The sequence below is a fragment of the Rhea americana genome, unplaced genomic scaffold, assembly GCF_003343005.1.
Source record: "Rhea americana isolate MKP2758 unplaced genomic scaffold, rheAme1 scaffold_0, whole genome shotgun sequence".
In the NCBI taxonomy this organism is placed as follows: domain Eukaryota; kingdom Metazoa; phylum Chordata; class Aves; order Rheiformes; family Rheidae; genus Rhea; species Rhea americana.
The window spans coordinates 13,709,665-13,730,784 of record NW_028185037.1 but is presented as its reverse complement, the minus strand read 5'-3'; the positions used below and the strand labels follow the sequence as shown (position 1 = coordinate 13,730,784).

The window sequence follows — 21,120 nt, the reverse complement described above, 5'->3', positions numbered from 1 at the left end:
GAGCACTGGCACAGGTTGCCCAGAGAGGTTGTGGAGTCTCCTTTTCTGGAGATCTTCAAGGCACGCCTGGATGCAACCCTGTCTAACATGCTGTAGGTGACCCTGCTGAGCAGGGAGGTTGGACTASMTGATCTCCAGAGGTCYCTTCCAAGCCTACKGATTCTATGATTGTATGATTCTAAGTCAGATACAGTGTTTCAAATGAGAGCAAATAACAGCTAAAAGAAGACAACTTATATCATTTCTCAGATGGAACTGAACATCTGAATGCTCCAAGCCTGTTTTAGGGTAAACAAAAATGGCACTGAAGATGGGTTGATTTCCTTGACTTTTTGYTAAAGCTGACTGAAAGCAACATATCTTAAGTTATTCCTAAGAGACAGTATAAGCAACTACCATTTCAGCTCACAGGTAACATCAGTAACTGTGTGAATGCCTGCAATTTCCAAATCCACAGATGACAGCCATGGTCTATCTCCTCTCCATCTACATAATGTGAGCCTGTGTGCTCAGCTTCACAGGTAAAAGCCCAGTCCATCCCCTTTATTGTGTTACATTATGCTCGGCATGTTTTTAGCCATCTTGTGCAATACAGTGATTGACATACAGATGTAAAGCACATTATGCTGACAGAACAGATTCCTCGATGAGCAAAGTTGCTCACACAGATGTACCATAACCCTCGTCATGAAAGCCAAGGCATTTAACTCTAGGCTCTGGAATCCAATCTGATGCCCAGAAACCTGAAGTATGTGTTTTGCAGTCCTTAAACAATTTAGTTCTCTCTCTGCATTTCAGCTGAACTTATTTAACAAGTTTGGGGCAGTGTAAAGAAGAGCTCCAATACATTTAATGACATAAAATTCAAGTTGGAAAGAAATCATGCTTTAYTGTGAGGTTACTCATGACTAAGGCTTTCAAGAAGGAAATCAAACACTAATACTAAAAATTATAAGTGGTCAACACATTTGAACCTCTGATAGGAAATTAAGAATATTTATTAATCTTGCTGCACATTACGAGTTTGCACATTATGATATACCACAGGTATAAATCAGAGAAATTCCATTGACTTCAGAGGCTACGCTGATGCTTACCAAATAAAGAGCTAGCTCAACATGCATTTGTTGAATCATCTGCAACTCTTCTGAAAACCACATGGAAGGACTACATTGTAAGTAGTCTCAGGAACTATAAAAATACCAAGAGTTTTCCTTTCTCCCAACTAGAGTTCTCTGAAGTTACTATATAGTGTGATATGCATGATGGATTGTCAGTAGTATCTCGGATCTACTTCCCTGTCCTTCCTCAAAAGCTTTTTGTATTGGCATTCCAAATCCTAATGCTTTAAAGCAGTAGAATTTCATTTGATCTCTATGCATATAGGTGGTACAAAGTCTCACATACAAATGACTAAATGAACATATGGCAAGGGTAAAAGAAGCTGCTATCCTTCCAGCAATAAGAGAAATACTCAAGTAGCAGAGAAAATGAGTAAATACAACAAAGCTCCCTAAGCCTAAAGCTCCACTGAGCTTTATTTTCCTCCTCCCTCCCCAATATCCTAACTTCAAAAAGAGAATGTCTCAACTGAGTAACCGTAAGACTATGATGCTCTCCCTTTTCTTCTTCTTTGCCCTTTTCTCCTTGGACTGCTTTTCACTTGCTTTCCTGTGATCAAACTTGAAACTTAAGCTGTAAACTCATGGTACCGGAACAGAAAATCTCTGTTCTCCATTTCTGCAAATTTGTCTAAATGACATGTTAAAGACACAATGGCAAGTAAAATAGTACTGAGCTGGCAGAGSTAGTCCCTACATTTCCACTACTTAAATTATTACAACAGAAATAATACACATTATGGCAGCATGAAAGAACCATAACCATCAAAAAAATTAAGTGAATGAAAAATCCCAGTGAGAGCATATTTTGTTACCAGAAATCACATTTTCCATAGGGTATAATCTATCTGTTGAAATCTTCAGAATTCTGCAGGCAAATTTTGGCATCTATTTCTATGCTTCTTACTCATCTGAAATTTATAAAATTTTTCCAGTGCATTCAAATAGAGTCACAAGACATGCCATTTAATAATTTTCCAAGTTGCACAAATGGATTACTATACAGTCAAGAAATATGGGAATTGATTGAACTGAATTGAAAACCACTGAGGGAGAAGATCTACATAAGCTAGGGTGCAGTGTTGGCACAAGAGCAAATATCAAGAATTTGGCCACCAATTTGCTTAGCTTGAAAATTTCTTACCACCTGAGCAAGGTTCTAAGGTTCTTCATTAGTCTTCCAATAGAAGTAGATGGGGTAAAAAGTTAATATATTTTAAGATGGAATTTTATTACATGATTGACTGCAACAAAGTGATCAATTAGGAGACTGACAGAATCAGCATCCACACCTACTACATTCCTACCTGTATTGCTACAAATAGTAAAAGCCATGCTAGCAGCCATCAAAGTGCTCAGTTAAGAGAGAACTATCCCATTACAGTAACATGAAATTACCCAAAGTATTATCCCTAAGTGAATGATAATAATAACTATTTCTATGCAACACACTACAAGCTTTCTTGATCTTATATATTCAGTGCTGATCTTAAAACCCTGGAAGCTGGGCTGATATGAAAACAGGAATTACAGCTTGCAAGTAGTTTTGCACCAGAATTAAATGCAAATCTTTCAAAAATACTTAGATATACAGACCAGATGAGAGACACAGAGACAGACTACCATTAAGTATTCACTGATTGGAAGGGCAGATATTTATAACAAGAGAGACCTAGATCTGATGCTCTTTCTGATTTAGATACCTCCCTCATTTGAGTGCCTTTATCATAGGGCGAAAAGGCCAATGTCTCTCAACATTTTCTTCTGCAGTTGTTTCTATTTTTAYATGCAATAAATACACACTGAACAGAAAGAGAGGGAGACTGATTCCACAGCCTACAGGTTAATCACCTAGTAGGCCCAGATTCAGTCCAGATCTGAATTAAAAATTGCTGAAACTAGAATATAGGTCTCCTATATTCTGGGTAACTCCCAATGGAGAAGGGCTGTTTGAGGTGGCAGGTTGATTTTTCTTCTATTTCAATCACAAATTCCACTTCAGAACATTAATTCCCAGAGGAATAAACCTCTGCAGAAAGTTCCTGTTTTGATAAATCACATTTTCCAAAGGCAATCATTTCATCAAAAAAAAATGGCAACTGACATTCTGTTAATCCACTAAAAGGATTAATGTTAATGCAAGCTTCTGACTTTTCTCCTATAAACATAGCTAATTTTTGACCTGGAAAAATTGTGCCAAATTGCAAGACAAGAGTTCTGAATCTGTCATTCATCCTAGWTTTGGTCCTTTTTTGCAGATTAGCAAGGGTACTAACTTTGATGGCAATTATGCAGTTTGGATATTTGCTCCCTCTGCATCATAACATAAAAATAACACTCTGGCAGGCTAAACACAACTATGTTACTATTTCAGGTTCTCTGAACTGAAAAATTACAAAAAATAGTAATGATGTTTTAGGGCCACAGAAGTGCTACTTGAGACACAAGCCAACGGAGCATTGCACAGTGCAGTGAATGTGGCTCCTTAGGGCACCAGTCCYGAGCAGCATGGACACGAGCCAATTCGCATTCACTGGTCTCTCCTTGCACAGTCCATAATGACAATATACATACAGCCAAATTCAAACACAAACATAGGGCTCAGACCCACAAAGCTTTCAGGCAGCTAACTCCCAGTGAAATCTTATCCAGTCTGAATCCAAATGACTTGATCTAGGTAATAACAAGAAGACTATAGCAAAAGAAGGAACTGAACTCAGGTCTCCTGAACTGAACTCAGGTCTCCTGAACTACAAGCTGCCTTCCTAAGTCCTAGATTACCTTTCATTTCTTTAATAATCAAAACGCTGTATATAAAGAATTTTACTTAAATGAAAAGTGCATATCCCACACATACCACTGAACTGTCATAATAATATGACATCCAATCCCATTTTCAGTAACTAAGAATTTTCAGCTTTTGGGCTGAAGTTGTTTCCCCATGATCAGACCCAATTAAATGATTTAAATGATTATTTTATATTAAAAATAACAAGAAAAATATATTGGTCTTATTTTTCAGCTGTTCCTCTGCCTACACAGCTAAGAATAAAGATGAAAAATAGACTAAGTAGTTAGGAACTACTTAAGAGAARCGCAGACCTACAAATGAGTTATGCAACTTTGCACAAGTCACTTCAATTATTTACTCAAGTTTCACCTCTGTTAGATGGTGAAGAATAGAACTAAATTGCCTACCCCAGTACAATCTTGTGAGGGTTAATTGAATGATACTTGTCAGGCATTATACTACACAGTGTCATGTTGCAGCTTGATTTCTTATCCTGTTAAAAGCAAATCAAAGACTTCAGTCTTTCCTCAAATCTCCAGACAGACTGCTTTTTAAATTTAAAGAAAATTCCTTCCACTGTATTATTTTTCTATCCAAAACAGCATCTGAAACAACTTTTTTACACCRTTATCTCCTGGCAAATGCATGGTTTTAAAATACATATATCACACAGCAGTGCATGATGGTGTCTACTTGAACATCAGACATTAAATTTTAAATTTCCTTTGAAAATAYATGTTTATTGATATTGGTCAAGAATCTGTCTTAGCAAAATGTTCAACCATACTTTTCCCTTTCAAAACTTCTGAGGCATGTTTTTGTCAGTGGAAAGGGCAAGAAAGTTCATTACAACTGCAGTGTTGCTACTTTCCAAACAACATTATAATGACTGTTTCCCTATGACAAAAAGTTGCCAAAACCAATATTGCATCTCAAAATGATTTGTTTCCTATCAACAAAGTATTATCTTTCTTCACTTTGCCAAATTCACTCCTTAAGTTGCTTGGCATAAGCAGCAATATTGTAATTCACCCACATCTTAATCCTTTCTACAAAATGACTACTTAAGTTTGTTTCTGTTGGGCATACGCAYGGAACGCAGTTGTCAAGGACTCCAAAGTGCATGATATCAGCTACTATAAAAGAGCTCAGAAACATGCCATCTTTTGTGCACTAATGTGAAACCTTCAATAAATACAAYGGTGATAGCTAGAGTCACAGGAGTAGAGATTATAGCTTCTGATTAGTTCTTTTCTTTTCATAGAGTATCAGAAACTTAGAAACTGATACCTACAGATTAAGGACACCTTTTCATTTCATGAAGGTACAGTTTTCATACCCTATGTCAGAAGATCCCTTTGATATATATGCCGGCATGAAATAAAAAGAGTGGGTAATACAGCATTGAACAGAAGGTGGGATTTTAAGTTTATAGGAGATACAAAACACAAAGCTACAATTCCCACATATAATCATGACTTAGTCCCTATGGGCTCAGCCCTGCAAAGTTCTGTACTGCAGTTACAATCCAATAAGGAAGTGCAACATGCCAGCAGTTTCACTGATTTCAAAGGATTTACTCATGCCGCTTAACTTAAGCAACTTGCTTAAACCTTTCACTTAATCAAAAGTAGATCACTAAGCACTTTGCAGATCTGGGACCCTCACATAAGGGGAGCACCAGTCATGTAGAGCTGAGGTCTCAAAAAGGTTTTCTTACAAATACATTTGTAAGATTACATTTGTAATCTTTTAGAACTTTCTGATATTACCATATTTAGTGAATATCCCTAAAAAATGTTTAATCGTTTGAAAAAGATAATGTAGTCATTCTAGGGTATAAGAAATAGTAATTTTTTTWAAAAAATAAATAAATGAAACTTCCTTTTTAATGCTTACAATCTAAGCAGTTTTGAGTAGACAGATGAAACTTTTTTCCACTAAAAACAAGAAGTGGGCATTTAGGAACARGATGCAGAATAGTTCTAAAATGTGGCTTCAGTAAAAATCACCAGGTTCACACAAAAACCTATCTGACAGCGTTTTGACACATACCATCAGAGGTGGAGATTTTGCATCATTTTGCACATACTCCTGCTAAATTAGCTGCATAATAAAGGCTTAGAGATTGAGGGAAAATGCTTGCCAACTGTATGAAAGACAAGGAKAAAGTAAACTTCTCTGAGACATACTATTATCCTTACTGCCACGAAGAAATGCACTYTCTCAACTTCAGATCTGCAGTTTAGTAGCTGCAGAAGTTTAAAGCTAAGAAGGACTCCTTTCTGCAGAACTACCTAGAGAAGAGGAAGAACTAAAGGCAATGCAGTGCCTTCCTCCTCCCCAAATATAAGAGCTACCTACTGCAGTGCTCCCTTTTCATCACTGTGGCAGCAACTATCAAGAACCTCAGGAAAAAGAGAGATTGTTACATTACGGTTAGCTTTAACTGCTTCGCGCTCTGCAGCGTACCTAAGAAATGTTGCATCAAGAAGATTTTTCTTCTTCAAATCCTAGTTAATTTCTAAGTAGCAAGACAATGTGAGAATGTAATATTTCCTTGTTCAACTATTCTAGAATACAAATGTCAAACCTGCATAGAAGATATGTAACGATTAATGGTAACTAAACACAGCAGAGAAATCATTCTAGCATCTACCCCATCWGCTTCTTTGAAATGGGAATGGCTGGGATAAAGGAAAAAACAAGAAAGTTCATCTGAAAAACCTGGCTGGAGTTTTATGTTTTTATGCGTTACTTGAGCTAGCAWTAAAAGCAAATCCCAGGAAAGAGCTAAAAATTGGACCATGAAGTCTATGTCTATGCACTGCTTAAAACAGGCCAGGAGTTTTACACTAAGTTGTGCCAAAAACTGGCTACACTAATAGTTGAAAGCAAAATATAAAACAGGTAGCTGCTGATAGTTATTAATATACATAAGTCATAAAAAGCATTTTCAAAATGTGTCCTAAAATTTGGAGCCACTTTACAACATGTTGTATTATGGGAGCTGTATTATTGGAATTTCGATTATGAAGCCACAATCTCATATAGGAGAAGCTAAAGAATATACATACAACTTGACTTAAGCATGACTGCTGAATACTTAACTGAATGACCTTAATATTCCCTTTACTAAAGAGAACAAAACGTACACACAGGGAATTATGAGATAAATCATCAGTTTGTCGAAACTAGTGGATGTCTTCTACAGTTGTCATTAATCTTCAGTTCAGCTGGTGTTACAACTCAGAACTTCCTCCCTCTGAGCCCCATATTCACTCCTTCTTTACAGTAACACTGTCTTCTACTTGGCTTACACAGTGTTTTAGATAAATACTGACAGTGCTCAACTATACATCTCAAGCACATTAATCTACTATGTAGAGCCCAACAATAAGAAGAGGCTACTTTCAAGATACTGTACTAGACCGGAGTACAYGCGTAGGTTTAGCCTGTCTCCAAGATGTTAAAGTCAGAGGTCTTGATCTACAAAAATGTGGGCATCTTTAATTTTTAAGTTTATGAATACATTTTTTATACTGAAATTGTGCTTACAATTTTGGGGCTTTTTTAAAGGCTAGCCATGAGTTGGGAAAACAGATAAAAGGGAGAGGGAGGCTGAGAGTAATGACAGGAGACCACTTTACTATGGAGAACAGAGAGACTKGTTGCAGGTCACTGTATCATTCAGAAGCATATTTATGTGAGTATAAACCGACTCCACTGATCTTCAGTTGGCCATTAATACACAGAAAGTCTTCCTAGTATAACAGCATTTTGAAGAGGGAACTAAAGTACAAAGGTGACCTTACAGGGGCTCAGTGGATTAGTCAGCCAGAGAAGACAGCACTGACACATATTTGAGGCAGTACAAAGGCTCTTGCTTCGGGAAATTTAACTTTGAATTTTCCATCTCTTGTCTGTCTGTGGACCTGAGGTTGCTTTTAGTTTACCATTTCAAAAGAGAGTRGGCTGAAACAAATTGTTTACTTGAACAGAAGATCATTAAATTGCATCCAAGATTGTTTGTTAAAGTTCAACTAACAATTTTCCATTCCATCTTTTGAATTGCATTAAATGCTGCAATAGGGGCAAATGTGATAGATTTACTGCATCAAAGACATTATGAATTCTGCTAATCCTCAACTGATCTAGCTGATCAATAGTCCATGTACTGGGAACAGCAGTCGATCAGACATCATCATGCGTATCCTGTTGGCCGCAGTCTGACCCCTACGCACAACCAAAACAAAAGTTCAAACGGCCAATAAAACAAACCTTGATTTCAGGTAGTAGTAGTAGAATGATGTCCTGTCCTCTCACCCCCCCCCTTAATTAAGCTTAATTAATTTAGGGGATTTTCAACAGTTCTGCTGGTTAGAACTCAGTCACATAGCCTGAGCTTAATATATTACTAGGGCACACACCTACACCCCTTCCTCAGGCAATTACAGGGTGGAAAGTAAATCCAAAGTCAGTTATCAAGATTTTATCTTCTCAGTTACAAACACCTGGAAATTAGGAATTACAACATAATGGTGAGGCAGTAATAATTTTATGGTTATGCAGGTAGTGAAAATTACACTGTTTTGTGGTCTGCAACTTGTTCTGTTCATTCTTACAGTCATGCCAAGAGCTCTGTTAAACTCAGAGATCAGTGCTAATACTCAAATCCCAAATCTTAAAACCCATAAAGATGGGAAACAAATGTGTTAAGCCCTGAAGCTCTAGTCCTAGCAAGTCTTGAGATATCAGATCTAAAATTTCACCTTGTCAAGCATGTCCTCACACTTCATAAATCTCTCTAGGGAAGCAATCCAAAGTCCAGTGAAGTCAGCGGGAAAAATCTTTCCGCTAGTTTCAGCGGGTTTTGGATAGGGCTCCAAAAAAATAAAACTCAAGGAGAGCTACAGCAGAGCATCCAGAATTTCAGTTTCCAATGGTATAAATCATTAATCTATGACTCCTGAAGTTCCTGAGATACCAGTTCATGTTGAAATCAAAATGTAGGGTAGGAGGGAATAGGTACAGGGGTCAAGGGACAGCAAGCAAAATAATATGATTTCAAAACATAATCATGATTGGGGAAGAACAGCACAAATAGTGTCAGAGCCCATAAACTTTCCCAGCAACAGTAATCAGAGTTATTTTTTTAATAGCTGCTCTGTGTGCAAGGCAATAAAAATATACTATTTTGTTGTGTTGCATAAGTACTGGAACTGCTAACTCTCCAACTTTTCTAGTAATTCAAGCACAAATAATTTAAAATTTTAACACCTGGTGAATCAATATGGATTAAGGAAAACAGATTTTAATATGTTGCAGTGTCACATGGTGCGTGCATAGAAGCTGTAAACCTGAGAACATACACAGTAAGCATTTTCCAACAATATAGTTCTACGATTAAAGCAAAGGTCTTCTCAGAGTTGCAACACATCCTAAGTTGTGAAACAGGAGCAATTTGTTTAAGTGACAAACGAAAACAGCTTACCTAATCCTTTTAGAAGAGCCTATCAATTAAGAAAAAAAGTCACTTCAAATGAAGAAGCCCACCTTACAAAAAAAGATGTAAAGCAAGATTTTAATGATATTTGTATTCAGATAAGGCAAAAACTGTGGGAACCTACATAAAACGACCAAGACAACTGCACTGGATTTTTTCTACACATATAACAACTTAAATAAGTTTTGAAATAGGAGCACTCACTTCTGTTCAAGCCAGAATTGGCAGTTCTGTATTTTAGTAAATTTAGTATATATGTTGCCATTTAGCATTCAAAAATCATTTTTTTTAAAATTAAGACTTACATTGTTTTCTCATTTGTTTAAGTTGATCCTTAAAATATATATATTTTTCATTCCTTTGCAAATCTGAGTCACTGTTCTTGCTCTCCAATGCTGTAAATTTTTCTTTTACTAAATATTGCAAATCTGGTATGTTTTCTGGTTTATCCCGTTTCATCTGTAAGGAACAAGAATGAATATTTTTACTCATTATGACACATGCTGTAAAACAAAGCAAAAGGTGTCAAAAAAATWCTCAGGAGCATAAACTCAGTTTCTTTCAACTCAGGCCTTCTGTTCTGAAACCATAACCTCTAGGTAATTACTTATTTCAGCAAAAGTAACTATTAAAATCTAGAGATTAATTTCACAGTGTCATTTCACCTAGTTGATGTATATGTGGTATTCTTTACACTAACAATAGGGAAAATTGTATGTCTGCAGTCAAATTTACTTCTCTGAGTGATAAAGGTCAAAATGTTAATGAACAGTGTAACAYTGAATATCAATGAAACCAAAGATTATGACTCTGTCCCAAAGAATAAGAATGACTGGAAAACAAAAATAACATTTTGTGAGTGTTTTCAAAAACACCRCATGACTGATAAGAAAACACCAGCAAATGCAGTACAGACCGTTAATACAAAAGGAAACCACCTCAATTTATTTGCACTATGTGAACACCAAGCAATATGTTTTACAGGTAGACAAAGACACAGTTTCTTTAAAAGTATTTGCTTACACTAATTTTATCTGGGATCACTGAAGAATAAATGACTGGAAATAATACAGAAGTCAATACATTGGAAGTTATTCCAAAAATGTGAAAAGTAATTGAGGAACCCAAAAAAACCAAAAATTATTTTTTTCCTTTTGTTTCTCAAAGCAACATTAAACTCTAGGAAACTGTACCTTTGGCAAGGCTTTTGTAAGCACTTGCTGTTACAGGTACTGAGTTGGGCACTGTGTTACGCAACAACAATCAGGAACAGCACAAACCCTGGAAGAAGCTGCATCTGTCAAATCCTTAATGCTAAGTGTTTTTTGAACCAGACAAAGGTTGTTTCTAATCTAGCCTATCCCAAACATATGGCAAAACATGCAAGTCTGAAAAAAAAGGAGGAAAGAACCATTTCTGCTGAGCCACTCCTTCCCTACCACACATACGAAATTCTGCCACTCACTAGACAACTATGTTATTCATTGAGAAAGACAGCAAAAGGGAGCCTGCTACAAAAAATGGGTCCACTCCAACAAATCAAACGGGTTTCAGAGGTTACAAAGAAGCTGGAAATCTAATGGAGTATTTTTTTTTTTACTTAAGAAGCTAAAGAAAAAGCAAAYCTTTGCATAAAATAGACTTTGGGAATATATAAAATGCTACACAGCAAAGAGAGCTTTACTCTCCTTTTAGTCAGAGCAAAGCAATCCATTGAACTATTATTTCTTTCAAGAGTAAAACCAATTTGGCACATTTACTTTAGGTAGGTGCAAGTTGTGGCAAGAAGTAAAATAAGAGAAACCATGTAAGGCCAGGTGATAGTAAGCTGTTCTCAAAGGCACCAGGAGACAAAAGATCAGCTACCGCAACATCCAAAAGTGAACGGGAGAAAGGGAGTGCCCAGGAACACTAGCCACCAAAGGAGCACAGTGTCTGTAAGGCACAGCCAGAGGTTCACAGGAAGCAGTGAAGACCAACAGCAGATCATCACAGACACTCAGTCTGCTGCATAAACCCAATCAGCAACTTACAGTCCTCATATTATGAAACTTGACAAAGGGAGCAAAGTAAAACAGACATCCTATGCCTGGGGCAACGGGGGCAATCATAAGCGCTCAAGTGATTTGTCTGTCAGCTCAGCATCACTGCAAACTGCTCCGAAAGAGGGCTTGTCACAGTAACAACATTGTTCTGCGCTCAGCTGCAGAAAAATCTTGGCCATCAGCTAGCTGTATGCAAGCACAGGAAATCCAACACATGAGAACATAATGATTTGGACAAGAGGTAGGGCACATACCCCTTTCCGTAACAATTCCCTTAGATTGTTTTTACGGACATTCTCTCCCTAACATAAAAATAATGTCCAAAGCAAAATCACACTCTCAAGTACAGTCCAAACAACAACTAACCATTAAGACTTGTCCTCATCAAGAATAARAGTGCTCTGGCCAGGTACCATATACAAGATCCAGTCATGTATAGTACAAGAAGCAAGTGCTTCTGCAGCGGCTGATACTCGCACAAAGAGTGAAAAAAATGATCGGACATTTGTTACCAATGGTAATACAGTAAGTTTTGCTGTGGACTGAAGATATTAGAGCAGTGCTGCACACAAGATATCAGCCCAGATAACCATATAATATAGAAACCTAAACAGTCAAACAAGACAGGTACCTAAAGAGTGTTTTTGCCTGTAGTTTAACTTAGTTCACATGTTTATAAGATTAAATTCAGTTTCTGTTCACCTCCAGAGAGAGGATGATTGCTTTCATTAAAACGATTAGTAGAGACACCATCCCTGACCACACTCCATACTATGTTGTCACAAGGGCCTTACCAAAATGCCAGGTAGACCTTCTAGAAGGTCAACATGTCATAGGTGAATTAACAAGGCATGTCCACCCACTATAATAACAAGTAAATATGTTTACTGTGCACAAGCAATTTCTCTCTGGTGCTGCATTCGCTACTCCATGAACAGGCTTGAGAATGGTCTAACCTAAACACATACAACAACAAATGAAAGAAAACTTGACATCAGTCCTAGTTCCTCATGGTGGGATAGAATTACAACATTGTATATACTGCATCAGCACAACACCAGTATGGGTGCATCACAGTTTTCTTTAATTTTCACCACCCACTCCTACTCTACAGATTCAAGACGGATGTAGTGATGACGAGATCAAGCAAAACAAAATTAATGGGGACAATACAAACATCAGATATGGCAGGGGAACAGGGCAAAGTCATCAATATTCAGGCAACAAGTAGGGGTCATACTTCTTTTTGGTCTCAGCAGCAGGTCAAGAATGAATGCTCCTTAGCAAACCTGAAGCCACTGGCACACTGAATTTGTCAGTAAAAATTACTTCACATGGGAACCATGAAAGACATATTAAGCAAACAACTGTACATTTAGTAGCATTGTCAGCCAAAACCAGCATGCTAAGCAACACCTTGCAGCCATTAGTCAATCCATTGAGAGTTACATTGATTTTGAAATGGGGTGGAGGCATACACACCCTCCAAAGCATCCTGGAAATGACAAGTAACTGAACTGGGAGTGTTCAGGACATGGTGAAAAGAAGTATCAGTCACAACAGCTTGTTTACAGCAACAGAAAAAGCAAAAGCATCTACTCCTGATGGTCCTATAAAAGCAAGCAATCACAGGGGTATTTACTGTAGGAGCTCAGCAATGATAGGAAGAAGATATGTTATATATGATTACAATTTATATACCATACATGACCTATCAACAGCGCTGACAGGAAAACATATTTAGAAATAGAAAAAAAAAATGTTTAGAAAAATGTAGCTGAGGTTCACCTATCAAATGATATATTGTGCAAAGAGGCTATTATGTTTGATGGGCAATGCTTATAAAATGACCCAGTTCAAGGCAGGTCTTTGACTTCTACCAGTATTTATCTGTATCAGTGAACTCTCCTTTTGTAGATTCTTTCATTGGTATTGTATTACGTGCATAAACAGTCAGCCTGTGCCTTCAAAAATGGCACTTTTTGCAGGGTGAACTTGCACAAGCCAGAGACGCCTGAAAACTCTAGGTATTCTAAGGGGCAGTCTAGGGAGTTCTTATTTCTTTGATTAGTATAATAAAAACGGAAATCAGTTACTCTGTTCCAGATCAAGCCCAGAACCAGTTAGGTCAAAGGTACCATTGACTAGAATTGGGCCAGCTTGTGGTAGTACCATACGTATAGTAAGGGATCAGCATCTAAAAAGCCACTAATTAGCATAATTCTGCATGCAGCATTTCAGTGTTTAGTAATTTGCCCTTCCCAGTATTACACCTCAAAACATTTTAAAACATTAAAGAATTTAACCTCAAACTTTCATTGTGATATATGTACAGTCAACTATATCTTACAAATAGGAAGGCTTGTGGGGTGAAGAATGAATAGCTTTACCTAAGGTTGCACAAAGATATCATGGCAGAAGCAAGAATAAATAAATCCTAGTCCTGTGCTTTGAGCACAGAGCAATGCGTTTACCTTCTCCTTTAGTTGAGGGAAAGTTCAAATTAACGTCTGCATTTGGTTCACTCTCTATAAAGAGGCCTAAAACAGCTTGCAGCTGCTTGGCAAACTTTGTGATAGAAGAGCAGCATTCTGCCTACCACAAAAATGCTCCRATAGACTTGGCATTGCAGCGTTCAGCATGTGATACTGGTTATTTTCTAGCCTCTTCTTTCTTCTCTAGCACGGAAGTCCTTTAGCTGCATGTTTTTAATCTAGCCATGGTTTCCAGGTACTCTTTTCAGAGACATTATTTCTGTCCTTTGGGGTTTCTGGGGTCATTAGACTTCACTGAAATTTCTGGCCATACTTGATCCATGTGGAGGTCTCCTGTCTAGTGATGCTGTCTGCAAAAGTACTCTCTTTCCAAAGAATTCAGTATTCTCTTCTCAATCTTTCAAGCTATTTGTTCCCTATAAGTTAATGTCTATTAAATATGGACTTTTAGAGTTTAATTTATGGGTGCTATTGACACCTGTTATATGTAAGGCAAATAAACAATTCTGTTTGCTAATGACCTTTTTAATGATGGAGTCAGCTGACAAGGCAGAATTTCTTCATTTCCCAAATTCTTTGCTGTTTCATTTATGAAAGGGATGGTGATTACTCAGTGCTAAGAAGCTCAGAGGCATGTAGTTACCTAGATATTTATATCCTTTTGTGACAATCTGAAAAAGGATATGCTGACAGTCTCCTGCTAACTCTGAACTTGTAATAATTTAAACTGTATTTATACTACAGCCATCTGCCTGTGCATAGCTTTATGGAACGCTAATAGTAGCTGTGTATTTCTGAACTCCTCTATCAGATAAAAATGACTATTTTTTCTTTATTTACTTCTGATACACAATAAAACCAACCAAAAATGCATGGCACATTTTTTTCTTATTTAATGACTCCTCTTTGTCCTTTTATTTCATCATTACTTCACTAAATAATATTGATTTATTATTACAAATATGCATCCTTTCAACATACATTTATTTTACCTCAGGGTAAGTCAGAGTTTGCTATGATTACTTATTACAACCTTTTTTTCTTCACTGAGAGGGAAAATAACATGGGAGCTAAGTAAATTTGTGGGTTGAGTCACCCATACTCTTTGTGAATCATGTGAGAACCAACTCTAAGTGAGTCACCATTGTAACTGAATCAGGCTGCAAAATTTCAGCTTAACCTAAACAGTCATTTATTATTTTTCAATGGCTGGATTCAAACCCTTRGTGAATATCAGATCATTTGTTAAGGCACAAGTAAAACACAGCTCTTGGAAACATCTGCAAGGGCAGTCAGAAAGGATATCATCATTCAGCAGCAGGATCTGCACTAGTTTAAACATAGCTCTGCTGCAGTCAGGATTGCCTAAGGGCCCACATCTGATTCAGGAGAGCCGACACCTCTACACATCATGGCTGCAGGGCTGGGACAACAAGGTTGAGCAACGCCTTCCTAGACAATTGTGAAATGCCGAGAGAGGCATATTTATGAGAGCTGACCCATACTTATGACACATACCGCCTATTACACTGGGCCAGCACAACCGAAAATGACTGTCAGGACATTTCAGATCTCCCCAAATTCTGYCAGAGTAACAGTCTGAAGGTAGGGTGCAGGGGTTGAAAAGCAGTACTGCAATGTGGTGGTCGCAGCTCAGGTGTCATAATAAAAACGTTAGTACCTTCCACAGTTTGTTTTTCCTACTTCAAATGCAGCTGGGGATGTTTAACTTTTATACAGAAAATAAGCATAGCTGGCCATATCCTGCTCCTCTGTATATTGGAGTATATCCAAAGTAACTCCTTGCAACTTACTACACATTAGGGCTATTCTAGTAAGGCTAAAAATGGATTTAGGCCCATTCTGGTTGCTTTCCTTCTCCTGTTCAAAAAAGGAATCATAGTGGGATTAAAGTAAATGAGCATCAGGTGAAGAAACAAAATTGCAGGGGTGCAAAGGCAAAGTTTACAGTCTGGACAGCATTTGGRGGGTTCTCATCTGTTAGAAGTTTCACCTCAGGTAACATGCTTTACTCTGCACATACTTTGACAGCAAAAATGATCTTTGCACTTTCCGCAATCACCCAGARTAGTAGAGTCAAGACTGTGAGCACTTTTTGTTTCCTTCCAAGACCCTATGGGCACTGCTTTGCAAAGGACAAAAGGGTAAAAAGAAGCAATGAAAGAGGATCATATTTAAATACCAGTATTGAAACTACTTGTTACCAACGGGGCAAAACTAGCTCATKAAGACAGCAATAAATGTGAACATTATAGGTGAGGCTTTTCCCAAGCTATCAATGTGAAGAAAGTTAATGGAAATTTAGCACCTTAATCCTTTCAGCATTTCTGGAAGTCCAGCTCCCTGTGATTTGACGTGAGGGTTGGACTGAATAATGATTTTAATCAAACAGAAGTCTGTCTTGATCTTGTTTCTCTGTAGTTTTTTCAATAGATGAAGTATGTTGATGACAAAGCAAAAAATTCTACAGTGTTCAGGAAATATTTATGAAAACACTTAAAAATTATGGTTCAAGACACAGTGGTGGAGCAAGTACATAAATTTACTATTACTGTTTCTCCTCTACATTCTTTAAAGTTTTGCTCAAACATAACTCATGTGCAAGTTAATTTTCGTGAAGTAGAGATACATAGCATGTTGTTCTARGTAATTTTGCCTGAGCACAGATTAAGGCCAGTAACAGCAAAAAAAACTATTCATATAAAAACGTTGCTTTATTTTAACAGCATGTTAAAAACTGTAAGGCAGATGGTGCATCTCTTTTAGCAAGGCTGATTCAGCAAATGCATCAGGCTGTTAAACCAGCTTACCAAGCTGTTGATTAATTCATATATTTAAAAAATACATTAATATGGATATTAGAGCATTTTTTGTCTTTAATGTCCCACTCAAACTGATGAGAATTTAGACACTGATTTCAGTGGGAGCAGAAAAAGGCCTTAAGGTGATTTCAGATTAACAACTTGTTTACTCTTGTGCGGCTTTGCTTGGTTCACTGAGATGACTAAAACCCATGTTTTCCACAGTGTGGAAATAAAAGGCTAAATCCTAAAACAAGTACAAGTCAGTGTTATCTTCATCAGCTCCTACAAAACACAGTTGATTTATAGCAGCTGTGAAGCTGATCCCTGTTTAAACACAGAGTGAGACTTATCCTTCGGAGAACTGCATAGAGCATATATTGTTGAAATCAGCTGATTTTCCAAAGGGCTGTCTCCACATTCCTTGGGCATATCCTCAGTGGAAGTCAAGTAGACCTTTTCAATTTTTACTCCTTTCAACTTTTTTTGTTCATCTGACGGAAATCTTGTTCCCAAAAAGTGCTACAGCACTGACAACATTTCTTCTCCATACTCTCCAAAACAATGTGAGTCATGTTGTCATTATTCATGAAGACCAAATGTAACCTCTAAACTTTTGGGAATTGCAATAGGATTTCTATGTACAGACTCATGCTTTATTTGAATTGACATCAATTAAAAAACATACCCTGATGACACTTACAGCCTAGACTCACTGAATTAACATATGTGTACTAGTAGAYAGAAGGATCAGGACGGCAACACTCCCATAGGGATCAGCTCTGCCTTCAGCACCGAACACTAAATTCAATGACAGTTGCACTAGCCAGGAAAAAAAAAATCATGTAAAGAGTACAAACAYAGAATGCCTCTCCGCAACTTCCCTTATAGGCAGGGAGCACCTAGCTTGCTTAAACACTCACTGCGGGTAAAACTCCTCAGCCGTATGACAGCCATAGTCTTTGCCCTAGAGCAGAATTTCCCTTTACTTTGCACTTTAYTGTGAATGCCTGAGAGACAAGTGTCTCCCTTGAGTCCTTCCACATATGACATTCTTTAGTCATTATTAATACTGTTTTCTTATCCAGTTTCCTACTAGGACAGCCCTCAGCAGAGTTACTAGTCACTAAATCCCAGGTCTTACTTCCATTCTTATCCTTTTTGATTTATTAGTTCTGGCTGACATCTTGCATCTTTTCTCTCATCTTGGCAAACACTATGTGCCTTTCCTAGTATATTCACAAGTGATCCTTTTCTGTTAGGTTGCATAAGACTCTCTGGAATATATCCTTTTTGCTTTATAGATGTCCCAAGGCATCTCAGTTACCCAGYTTTTATAGGCTCCCTACAGGCAGTATATCAACTCACAGAGAATATTTTCAACTGAAATTCTTCTCCTCCTCTCTTTGCTTATAAATCCCATCTTTGTTATTTATGCATTTTAACAAAGCCTCAGAAACAAACCTGTATGAGGAAATCAGTACTAAAAGCCTTTGCTTTTACTATGCTAAATTAAGCTGCTTATATGTTCCTCTATAGTCCCCAGTTTTTGTGAAGTAAGATAGTATGTGATACGTACCCTACATGTCCCTCCACTGATGCTCCAAAATCCCTGGAGCCTATCCACACCTTCCTTCTTATCTATGAGAGTATCAAGAAGTTGGTTCTCACCAGGAAGTAGTTGATGAGGTCAGTAGCTGCCACTCTACCTGTTTGATTCTCAAAACAAGTGCCTTTGCACTTTCTCTCGCCTGGTCTTTCTATTGTGGGAAAGCACTTCACAAACATTTGGGAATATATATTTTAAATCCGTCTTCAAAATCCTTGTTCTAAAAATCTTCCTTTATTATGTTGCTCTCCAAAACTGTCAGACTGTTGTTGTACTGTGACAACTCTGTCCTGCAGGACGGAGTCCAACATCCTGTTTCTGGAGCACCCTTTTTATACAGAGCCTCATAGAACTGGGTCCTAAGAAGTTTTATGAAAACAGATCAGCTTTTTCATTATAGGTCACTACATTAATTTGCACATCGTGACTCTAAATCAACTTGTTGATATACATTTGTACTCTCTACAGTAAAAGGAACCTGAAAGTTTGTGAACAGTGTAATAAGCCATAATTAAACAAAATACCAGTGATAGTAATACCTAACTGTAAGGCAGGTAGYGGATGCACTCTGTTAGCTGACTGTAAAATAGAAAGAAGATATGCAGAGTTTTTAAAAAAAGTGAAGACATATGTTTTGTAACTCTGTCTTGCAATTTATATGCAATGTCTTTTTAAAGTCTAAAGGTAAATTATYAATCCAGTTTTAAAATTATGGAAAAATAAAAATGAAATCATATTCCAGCTTACCAGCCAATACATACTCCTCCATTATACAGAATGACTTTTACATGTTGTTAGAAGTAATTAAATTTCAACTCTCAGTTAAACTGTTTTTAAATAGTTCATAGTTAAAATAATGTTTTATGTACATGAGAGTAGTGTGTGATGGCAGTATTAACTTAGTTACATCCTCAGAATGTAACAGCATGTTGAATAAAAAAATGAGAGCCCTCACTGGCAGTTCTGAGGCAGAAGGAGATGGTTCTATTGAAGAAGGTGTCCACATGGCAGTGGGAATAAAAGTAGTGTGAAACAGAAGAATCACTGAACTGTGGTACTCCTCACATATACTGCAACATATTTTTTGTAAAAGCAAAATAAATTAGAAGGCTTAGCCTCAAATTTAAATGCAYTTTTCTTAATACTGTCTCAGCTCACAAGTAAAAAGCTATGGAGTAGAAACTTTATTTGTCCTAACAAGAACTTATTCACATAAGGAGTTGAACTGATAGGAGTTTGGCCATACTTCTGCAAAAACTGAGTACTTTTTTGACCATCAACAACACTCCTGTTATGCTGGCTGACAATCCAAGAAAGCTGATGTTGCCCATGACTTAAAAACTACGTCACTTACCCATAAAATTTAAAAGCACGAGAAAGAACTCATTTTCTTCTAAATACATATAAATATTTYTAAATACATTGCTCTGAGCATGCAAGTATTTTCTCTCTGATCATTTCAAACTCAATGTGCACATGTTTTTCTTGTTCCTCAGTTTCTGTAATGATAGCAGATTTGTCTCCCCAAATTCTTCCAGGCTGCTGACATATGCTCTGTGCCAGCCAACTCTCCTAATCTGCTTTGTCACCCCAACTTTTCCCAACTTCTTTCCTAAATTTACAGTCCTAGCCTAGATCTTCTATTTAGTGCTGTTATTTGAACTCATCCTTCCTGTCTATCCCTTATTACTTTGCTTTCCTCCTTTTGTGCTCCTTTTGAACAGCTCATCACCATTCATCACAAATTCTCAATTCTGAGCTCTTCCTCTTATAACTCAATTAAACTCGATTTTCCTTCATTTCTCTGACTCATCCACTGTATATCACATGCTAAACTTATTTCTCTTTTATTACTAGATCTAATCATGGGATGCCTCCATTCTTCCTTTTATAAATTACACTGTCACCAAACACTAGTCACTGGCAAAGGAGTAGGGAGCAGATGGAGCAAGTGGCTACATCCCCTTCACACAAGAGTCAGCAGTCTCACAGGAACACTAGGTTATATTGACCCCTTGGTAGGATGCTGTAGCTTGTGCTCTTTGAATTGCACCCATTGGTTCTGGCTACGTTTCTTCCTGACAAATACTTCACACTGTCCCTGACAGTCAGTACATCTTCATGTCACCACACTAGAAAGTGAAAATATATCAGCCAAAGTGGCACAGTACCATAAGTTACCATAAGTAACTAAATGTTATATAATGGCATCTCACTCTTTATTTGCTGCAGTAAAATATTTAGATTTGAACTGAAACTACTGCACAGTTATTCATAACCAGATGAAAATTCAACCACATCGTGGCCCACACTCAGGCACTTCCTGTAGATCAACCTGACATTTCAACCTATTTTCAATGCACAAGATTATTCCCTTTTGTTTGTCTTCCACCACACAATACAGAATTATATGACAATATTCCTTGTTGCATGAGCTTTTCTTCCCCACCAACCCTACCAGCACATCCTCTCATCCAAGGGGCCTTAGCTTGCACAGTAGACATAGCCCATTTCTACAAAAGCATTGATATCTGCCCTTGTTTTCTGAGTTCATGAAAGACTCATGAGATAAGTAATAACAAATCTTATGTTCTTACATAAAATAGTGAATGCAAAAGACGCTAAGAACAAGACATACAACTCCCTGCCTGAGGGAGTTACGGATAACGATCAGTAAACTGATCATTGACTGGTCCATCATTTCACTGCTTTCATGGTAGAGACAATGAGA

At 37.4% G+C, this 21,120-nt stretch overlaps 1 protein-coding gene across 2 annotated transcripts in view; it reads right to left on the bottom strand.

The window, feature by feature from the left end:
* Positions 1 to 21,120, bottom strand: part of NSMCE2 (NSE2 SUMO ligase component of SMC5/6 complex) — a 129,380-nt gene that overhangs the window by 65,326 nt on the left and 42,934 nt on the right. For both annotated transcript variants that reach the window (XM_085316733.1, XM_085316816.1), the window contains exon 3: positions 9,724 to 9,877. In XM_085316733.1, coding sequence (XP_085172859.1) covers positions 9,724 to 9,877 — 154 coding nt within the window. The remainder of the gene's footprint in view (positions 1 to 9,723; positions 9,878 to 21,120) is intronic.